Genomic DNA, 8868 nt, shown 5'->3' with positions numbered 1-8868 from the left:
AATAACTTTTCAACCGAGCGTCGAAACAAAGATCCGTTTTCACCGTCAGGTTTCTCGCGACGAGATCTTCAAAACTAGATCTCATATGAGCACATTTTGATAATTTTAAAAAAAAGCAACTTTGATCCTAAACGAGGCAACTTTAGTTTTAAACATAAGCAACTTTTATTAAATTATATGTACTAATGAATTTATCAAGCAAGTATGTCATATACCACTTAGAAATCACGGCAAATAATATTTTTGACCGTATATGGGCAACTAAGCATCTTCGGTAGCCAACTTTGGTGATGACAACATATTTTGATAGGATAATTGCATGGATTTGCCAGGACAGTTGCTTGGTTTTGTTATTGAAATTGTTTGTTTTTTGTTAAGATGGTTGCTTGGTTTGTTAGGTCAGTTGCTTGGTTTGCTTAGACATTATGCATTATGTGTTCTGATAATGTAGTTGCATGGATTTGCCAGGACAGTTGCTTGGTTTTGTTAGGATAGTTGCTTAGTTTTGTTAGGACAGTTGCTTGATTTATTTGGACAATCGATTGGTTTTGTTATGACAGTTGCTTGGTTTACTAGGACAGTTGCTTGGTTTACTAGGACAGATGCTTGGTTTGTTAGGTCAGTTGCTTGGTTTTTACACAAACCAAGATGATAGGAAGTCATATTAGACAAACAAGAAGAGTTGCTTACTGATAACACTAAAGTTGCATATATACCACACAGAGTTGCTCAAAAAAAGTTCATCGAAACCTATCCATATGGGATCTAGTTTTCAAGAACTCGTCGCAAGAAACCCAGTGGTGAAAACGGATCTGAATTTCGATACTCGAATCAAAAGTTATGGCTTTTTAAATTTTTTGAAACTCAAATTAATGCATGCGAACTGACGTGGCAGAGCATCTTTCTAATCACGCGGGGAACAGCAGAGTGGGGGACCGGTTCTTTCCTTTTTCAGCGATCGGACAGCACGCGCAATGGTCCCTTCTATATTAGGAAGGTGCGCTCGGCTAGACTGCTGGGCGCGCGTGCGCCCGCTAGCCACGTCCAAAAAATAAATAACAAGCCATAATCTAGCCACGCAAATGCGCGGGTTACTCCGCTGGTTTTAATATATAATCATCGCACATTCTTATATTCACACGATGGCTTAAGTGACGAAACATTGGCACGAAGACACATTTCGCAAAATCAAATCACGATGTTGCATGAAAAAAATTCAAAAAGATTTCATAGTAGAGATTCATTCCAAAGTCCACATTTTCAGTCAAGAAATTTGGAAGACAACCTTAAATACTCCTACAAATCACTGGAGAAGTAGGTGCCAAAGTGAGAATTACATTTGACCTTTTCTCCTTCGACTAATCTAGACCCAAATGACCGCCGGCTCCCGACGGAGGCGGCCGACCTCCTCAATGGCGCCTATCGCCCTGTCCGTACCCGCCCCCAACGCTTCCCCGGCGCCGCGGCGCCTCCGCCGCCCGGCCATCGCGGCCGCCGGCGCCGCGCTCGCGGCGCTCCTCCTCCTCGCGGCGGCCGCCGCCGTCTGGCGCCCGGACTACCTCCCCGCCGCGCTCCTCCGCCGCCCCGCGCCCGCCGCCGCCAGGTTCTACTCCTTCGACCTTGTCCGCGAGTACCCCCACGATCCCGAGGCCTTCACCCAGGCACGCACTCCGCTCCCTCCTGATCTCATTCGCTCCTCTCCTCTCACATGGGGAATTTTTTTTCCTCATATCGCGTGGTTTCTTTCTTTGGCAGGGTCTCCTGTACGCGGGAAACGACACTCTCTTCGAGTCCACTGGCCTTTATCACCAGGTAATGTACTGCAATGCAATGTGGATCTCTTCTCGTGGATTACGGTGATGTAATTATGATATGCTAAGGGATACTTCATTGGTTTTTCCACAACAAATTACCTCTAGTTTCACTTGAATTATGAACCTTGGGATTCATGCCTCCCTAGTGCAAACAAGCAGACTGGCTATCACTGTTATGAGCTGTTGAAAATCTAGTGTTACTTGAGTTTGCAAGTTGCATTTGTTTCGTTTGCTTGCTTTCTGTCAAGCGGTTTTTCTAAAGCACTAAATGCTTCTAATTCTGTTTCTGAACAGTCGTCGGTCCGAAAGGTTGATCTTCAAACTGGCAAAGTACGTCAAATACTCTACTTTCCTTATTTAACATTGCACAGCATTGTTCACCTACCCTACACTAAATTACTAGTTACTGCTTTGTCATTTATCAGGTTTTAGATCAGCACCAAATGGATGGACATATGTTTGGAGAAGGCCTAACACTTCTCGACGACAGGTAGATAAACCTCAACTATACCCGGCATTAGAATTGCTTTCTTGAACATGATGGCTCTGTTTGCTTCCGCGGTCCTGTTAAATCTCATTTCATTTGCTTTAAAATTATCTTTTGTAGATTGTTTCAAGTTACTTGGTTGAAGAATGATGGATTCATATACGACCGACATAACTTTAGCAAAGTAATGCTGCTGCTCCTGTTTCTATGTTAGTGCATTTACAGATGATTCAGATATTTCTGTTTAAAGTCTCGGCTAATTATCTCCAAACCCTGACCTGTCAATATCTATTGTCTGCTGGTCTTCTGAAATATGGGTTTACAACCATTCACTTCGCATTTTACTGGTCATTTCTCAAGTTGTTCAGTCATTTCTTGTTGATGTCTGAGGTAACAAGTTATTGTGCTCTCTGCTGCAGCGTGAAAGTTTTACCCATAAAATGCGTGACGGGTGGGGGTTGGCTACAGATGGAAAAATCCTATTTGGCAGTGATGGTACTTCAAAGTTGTACCAGCTGGATCCAATATCACTTGAAGGTATATTAAGTTAATCACGCACTTGATATTCTGTTAGCTTTGAGACATAATTTCTTTTGTTTGATGTCTCTGTTGATACAGTAACGAAGACAGTAACTGTGAAATATCAAGACAATGACGTTTCCTATATTAATGAACTGGAATATATAAATGGTGAAGTATGGGCAAATGTCTGGCAGGTTAGAGTTGTTATGCACTACCTTGACCATATTGCTTTCATGTTTTATTATATTGATCAAGATCTCAAGGACCAGAACATTTTCATTAGTAATACCTTAGTGTTGATGTTAAAGTGCTCCCTGGTGTCGTTTATGAGGTTTAAGTTTAACAATTAACTATGAGGTTTGACTCAATTTGTACTGAAGTGTATCCAAGTTTTATCCTGTGTTGTCCTTTATTACACTTTTTTTTTGCGAGTCGTCCTTTGTTACACTTGATACTCTGAAATAGGCAATTGATGTACAATTAACTGGTCTGATTTTTTTATGTCTTCTACAAGACATGACTAGCTAACGCCATTTGACTTGGCGATTAGGTAACCGAGGTCTTAGCATGGCTAGCTAATATCATTTGTGTCTTAGCTGTGTTTTCCATGCAAAGTTTGATCATATTCAAGTATCATATACAATGTGAACTGCCTACCAATTTGCTAGAATGTTGTGAAGTGCGCCTCTCAGTATCGAAAGTTATGATGTGCAGACAGATTGCATAGCTAGAGTTTCGCATGAAGATGGCCAAGTGGCGAGCTGGATCCTTCTTCATGAGCTGAGGTATGCTCTGAGTAGAAATCACTGCTGTTGTTCTATACCTATTTCCTGACCACTGAGTTTCTTCATAAGATTGCTCTGTTTTTCTGTAATGTCTGCATTTGAAGTAATAATCGATCCTTGTGTCCTTAATTTTGCAGGCAGCAGTTGTGGAATTCTGGCAACACGGTGAGCAGCCCCTATGGTTCATTGGCTAATTGCATTGTTAGACGTACATAATCCAAATCCAGTATCGGGAGTGACATGGCACTAAAAATCCGGTCCATGTTCCAGGAAATTGATGTTTTGAACGGCATAGCTTGGGACGAAGAAAATGACAGACTGTTCGGTAAGTCCTTCTGCACTTGCAGTTTCGGTCCGTGGATCAAAGCCTCTAAGGTTCTTGGCCAACTAACCCTTCCACTCTGCTCACAGTGACCGGGAAACTGTGGCCAAAGCTTTACGAGATCAAGTTGCGTCCGGTGGATGGGCCACCGGATGGGTCCGTGGAGAAACTGTGCCCAAGGGCAAGCTTTTATCGCTGACAAGCGTCGACTCCTCGGCGAGGATATGTACATGTATTATGTGCCTCCTGGCCGATTCGAGGCAATTGGCGGTTTGAAGATAGGATTATTGTTGTCGTGACTTGGTAGTGAACTGGCGGGAGCTAGCTGGTCGTCAGTTCCATGCCGAAGGCGTGTAGTTGTATGTATAATCATGCTGCGAACATACCAAAAGAATGATTACAAGTGATGGTTCCTTGTAGGAGTATCTTGCAAAGATGGTTCGTTGGTTGTTTTTAGAGACATTAGTACAAGTGATGTAGACATAGATTTAAATCAAATATATTATCAGTATGTTGGAAGTAGCCGAGCATTTGTAAATGGATGTTTCGGGAGGAAAAAATAATAATGGTCAGTGCGCAAACATGCTCCATATCCTGTTACAGTAAGATTTCTTCATCTCTAGGTGTGACAGTAGTTACTTAACCTCTGTTCAGTGAGCAATATTTATGGAGAAACAGCACGTTGTGATATACAGTGCCGCTGCCGCCAGCCCCTGCCTCCGCTGGGCCGCCAGGTAATTAATTCCTAATTGAGCGTCACCTGACTGACTGAGCCCCCCGTAATTTGTTGAACGTGACCTAGATATAGATAGAACAGATAGAGATAGATATAGATATAGAGCTTGAATCGAACTCCTGGTCATGCCGTTTCTAGCTTTGCTGTTGCAGCGGTTTGAAAATCGCAGCAACGACGATGACGACGACTGATGGGTTGATGGATGCAAGAACATCCAAAAGAAATGGGTTGACGCAAGCTAGAGGGAGCTTGAGAGAGGCTGAAGCAAATCGATCGAATTCACTGAGAACCGAACCGATGGAGGAGTCTTCCTTCCATCATCTTGTTGGCCATCAATCATCAGAGGGACGCCACATAAAAATTACACTTCTGCTTCAGTAAACCCTCCTTAAACACATCGATGGCTGAGATTATCCATACCCCTTCATAATAAAGGGCAGGATGGTCTTTTTTTTAAGTACATCTTCTACATGAAGACCTCCTATACATAGCCTGCGTACCATACAAGCTATTGTTGGTATGTTTTGCGCAAGGGCGGCTCACCTGGGCCGTCCCATTTATTGGTGCAGGGAGAAAATTCATTACAAAAAAGGATGACGTTTGGATTCGAACCTGCATCCTCTATGTGATGAGTGCGCTGTGCTAGTCACTATTGCTTCAAACCTTTGGTGTTCAATTATCAACGCGAAAGTTTAAGAAACTTAATGTCCCGGTAAAACTTAAAACATGAGCTGAGAAAATTAAGATAAACCAAAGTGTGCGACAGGGAACAAACTTGGGACCTCGCGCAAGTCTACCATTTCGGTAGCCACTATACTAAATGAGATTTGGTGTCCAAAAAGGTAGCCTGGTCTATATGAACCATAAGCCGTGATATTTTTTTTAAAAATCCGATCTCATTTACTTTTTGGATTTTTTAGACACGCAATCATTTAAAATCTGTGATTAAAAGAAACTGAGATATTTTGTGAAAATGTGAACGTTTTTTGGGGAATAGGAAATGAACAAAATTGAAAATGGCAACATTTTTTGAAATTGTGAAAAACTTTTGGGAAATGCGACATTTTCAAATTTGTGATTCAAGAAAATAAAACATTTGTGAAAACGTGATTTTTGGGAATCTCAAACATATTTTTTAGAAAGAAAAAAATTTGAAAAGTAGAACATTTCGAAAAATAGGAACAAAACAGAAAACACGAACATTTTAAAAAACTACAAACAATTTTTTTACAGTGCGGATAAAAAATAAACATGAAAAACAAGAAAAATAAAAAATAAAATAAAATACTAAAAGGGAAACCAGCCAGAAAAGCGATTTCGGAACCTTCTGAAAGGTTCCCAAAACCGGAGCCTTCTGCCTATCCGGACACCCTATGTTAAACATGGTCTAGTATTGGATATTCTTGAAATGAACCAACCTTTTGCAAGAAGGTGGGGATACCCATGGTAGGAATCCATGTCAGGTTTGAACGATTTCCGACTCAGTATGCAAGTTGTGACACGTCCTGTCATTTTATCGACCTTTTTTGACCGAGAAAACGCCAGAAAATGCAAAAATTATCGAAAACCAAAACAACTTGGCATGATGTCTTGAATTGATCATAGAAGGTCATGAAAAAAATTGAGGCCATTTCAAGGATGTGGAGAAACAACATGCTCTCAGATGAAGCCTTCTAGCATACCTAGACACCCTCCGTTAAACATCGTTTAGTTTTAGAAATTCTTGAATTGACCCCAAATTTGCAAGGGCATGGCTATGGTAGGCATCCGTGCCAGGTTTGAACGAATTTTGACACCTTATGCAAGTTGCGACATGTCTGACCATTTTTTGACCGGGAAAACTCCAGGAAATGCAAAATTTGTCAAAAACCAAAATAATTTGGCATGGTGCCTTGAATTGGTCATACAAGGCATAGAAAAAAAATGGGGTCATTTGAAGGATATCGGGAAACATCGTGCTCTCAGACGAAGCCTTCTGGCCTAGCCGGACACCCTCCGTTGGACATGGTCTATGTTTGTACATCCTTCAAATGATCCCAAATCTTGCAAGTAGGTGGGAATGCCCATGGTAGGCATCCAGGCCAGATTTGAACGATTTCCAAAATCGTACGCAAGTTGTGACACGTTCGGCCATTTATGAACTTTTTTGCCCGAGAAAACTCCAGAAAATGCAAAATTTGTCGAAAACTAAAACAACTTGGCACGGTGCCTTTAATTGGTCATATAAGCTCCTGGAAATAAATATTGGCGTCATTTCATGGATGCCAAAAAAATGTGCTCTCAAATGAAGATTTCTGTCCTAGCCAACCACCCTCCGTTGAACATGGTGTTTTTTGGACATCCATGAAGTGACCCAAATTTCTAAAATCTGAACCATGATGGAAGCAAAATGTACAATTAGAGTGCCCAATTTTTACTGTGATTGGAAACGAGAATATTATATTACACTGGAATCATGTATCTATCTCATGGAAGCAAATTCTCTAACTTAGCTATGATGGACGAAAATAATAATTATATGGATAACATTTTGTGTTAAGTCGATGCATATTTTAGTTCCTTGCAAAAAATAGAAGCATATTTTAGTTGCACCAGGAGTAAATTCTCGAATTGACCGAAACATGATTTCATTGTGTTGAAAACGCGTGTTGCCTCAAAGAAAATTTGGTATGCATCGGAAGCAAGCAAATTCCCCGTTCGAGATGATGCCGGCGGAAGATAATTTAACATATTTTGGTTAAGTTCGAACATATTTTAAATTTGAAGCAATTTGATTAACTAAAGGAAGCACAAGGTGATGCCGGCGGAAGATAATTTAACATCCGTCTGATTTTAGTAGCATGTATGGCATACAAAATTTCATTGAACGTAAACAGACTCTCAATTATACTCGCATGATTTTAGGAGCACACTTAATTTCCGCTGGACAGTTTTAGGGAACAAATTGGAACCAATTCCATTTGTTTGTGCAAACTATCTATGGAAAGCCACGTTCTCAAGTCAAATCCAACCAGCCAAAGCTTTCTCATTAGTAGTCTGAGAAAATAAACAATAATAAGAGTAAAAGAAGTATTTATTTATAACAAGTGAGTTGTCCTAGTTGGTTATAGTAGGTGGAAATAAACCATAAGGTCTGGTGTTCAAATCTTACTCCATGCGCCGCCCAGGAAGAGGGGTGTGTGTGGCGGATCGGCTGTGTACGTCAACGTACAGTACGTGTCACATACGAAAGATGGGTGTACGTTATGGTCAAATGACCATCCTTTATACGGTTTGTGAGGGGGGGTCTACCGAAGCAAGTCTCTAAAAATTATTGATCGATGATCTCACAAAGCATGGAACAGAGCTCACTCACAAGATGATGCAATTCCCCTTATTCATTCATGCAATCTCCGAGGACCAGCACTCGCAGATCAACGCACGCATACGCACATAGACATATAATAGATCTACCATCGTTCAGCTAATATCACATGGAATCATGCATCTAGTACGCGAGAACAAACTAGCCAGGGCTATCTAGGCATCTAGCAGTCCTTGATGCAGTGGCAGTGGATGCCGTCGCACTTGCCGCGGGTGAAGCCCTCGGTCTGGCAGACGTTCGCGCAGTTGGTGTCGCTGAAGCACGCCCCATGGAACTTGTGGCTATCCGACTTGCAATCCCTCGCCAGAGCCACCTGCACCGATCCCCCCTGCTCCTCTGCACCGCCAAAATCAACAAAGCGTGCGGATCAGTCATCATCTCACACAATTTTAGCAGCAGTATGTAGGATGCATCATCAGTTATGTCAAATATTTTCAAAGGTAGGCATGTATACATACCCGTGGCGACGAGCAGCAGCAGGAGGACCACGAAGACCTTCGCGGACAGACCCATGGCGGTTCCTTGTGAAGGATGAAGAGGATTGTATGGTAGAATGTGAGGAGCTGAGTTCTATGGTAGATGGGTGTAGAGGAGAGGGGAGGGGGGCTTGTTATATAGGAGTATTTCCCTCGTGGCAGCATACATTGCTTCTATTTTTTAGCATTAATTTTGTGCTGCTTCCAGGCTTCCAGGCTAAGCAAATAGATTTTTGTCGGGTAGTGTAACTGACAATGTGAAAATGGACATGCTAAGCAAACCAATTTTTGTATGATAGTGTAACTGACATACTCCCTCCGTTCCAAAATAGATGATAGAAAGGATGAGCAAACCTATTTTT

At 41.7% G+C, this 8868-nt stretch overlaps 2 protein-coding genes across 2 annotated transcripts; one reads left to right on the top strand and one right to left on the bottom strand.

The window, feature by feature from the left end:
* Positions 1-1352: 1352 nt before the first annotated feature.
* On the top strand, positions 1353-4520 carry LOC123075314 (glutaminyl-peptide cyclotransferase). The gene is made up of 11 exons (XM_044497951.1): positions 1353-1661; positions 1756-1812; positions 2109-2144; positions 2240-2304; positions 2422-2485; positions 2721-2838; positions 2920-3017; positions 3538-3608; positions 3746-3773; positions 3879-3933; positions 4020-4520. Exons 1-11 carry the CDS (start codon positions 1374-1376, stop codon positions 4127-4129), a joined length of 990 nt encoding a protein of 329 aa, XP_044353886.1. The 5' UTR covers positions 1353-1373; the 3' UTR covers positions 4130-4520.
* A 3505-nt stretch (positions 4521-8025) lies between these two features.
* LOC123075313 (defensin Tk-AMP-D3) lies at positions 8026-8647 on the bottom strand. Its single transcript, XM_044497950.1, has 2 exons — positions 8489-8647; positions 8026-8366 (listed from the first exon to the last, which is right to left on the bottom strand). The coding sequence occupies exons 1-2, from the start codon at positions 8541-8543 to the stop codon at positions 8194-8196; spliced, it is 228 nt and encodes a 75-aa protein (XP_044353885.1). The 5' UTR covers positions 8544-8647; the 3' UTR covers positions 8026-8193.
* Positions 8648-8868: the final 221 nt, after the last annotated feature.

The sequence above is a fragment of the Triticum aestivum genome, chromosome 3D (assembly GCF_018294505.1).
Source record: "Triticum aestivum cultivar Chinese Spring chromosome 3D, IWGSC CS RefSeq v2.1, whole genome shotgun sequence".
In the NCBI taxonomy this organism is placed as follows: Eukaryota; Viridiplantae; Streptophyta; class Magnoliopsida; order Poales; family Poaceae; genus Triticum; species Triticum aestivum.
The sequence above is the reverse complement of the archived record's forward strand: the minus strand, read 5'-3'. Positions and strand labels throughout refer to the sequence as shown.

Bases quoted from the DNA above. Each gene is read 5' to 3' on its own strand.
- LOC123075314 (XM_044497951.1), top strand. From the start codon at position 1,374: ATGACCGCCGGCTCCCGACGGAGGCGGCCGACCTCCTCAATGGCGCCT. The intron at 1,813-2,108 runs GTAATGTACTGC...GTTTCTGAACAG, and splicing joins CCACTGGCCTTTATCACCAG to TCGTCGGTCCGAAAGGTTGA. The intron at 2,839-2,919 runs GTATATTAAGTT...CTGTTGATACAG, and splicing joins GGATCCAATATCACTTGAAG to TAACGAAGACAGTAACTGTG.
- LOC123075313 (XM_044497950.1), bottom strand. From the start codon at position 8,543: ATGGGTCTGTCCGCGAAGGTCTTCGTGGTCCTCCTGCTGCTGCTCGTC. The intron at 8,367-8,488 runs GTATGTATACAT...TTGGCGGTGCAG, and splicing joins GCTGCTGCTCGTCGCCACGG to AGGAGCAGGGGGGATCGGTG.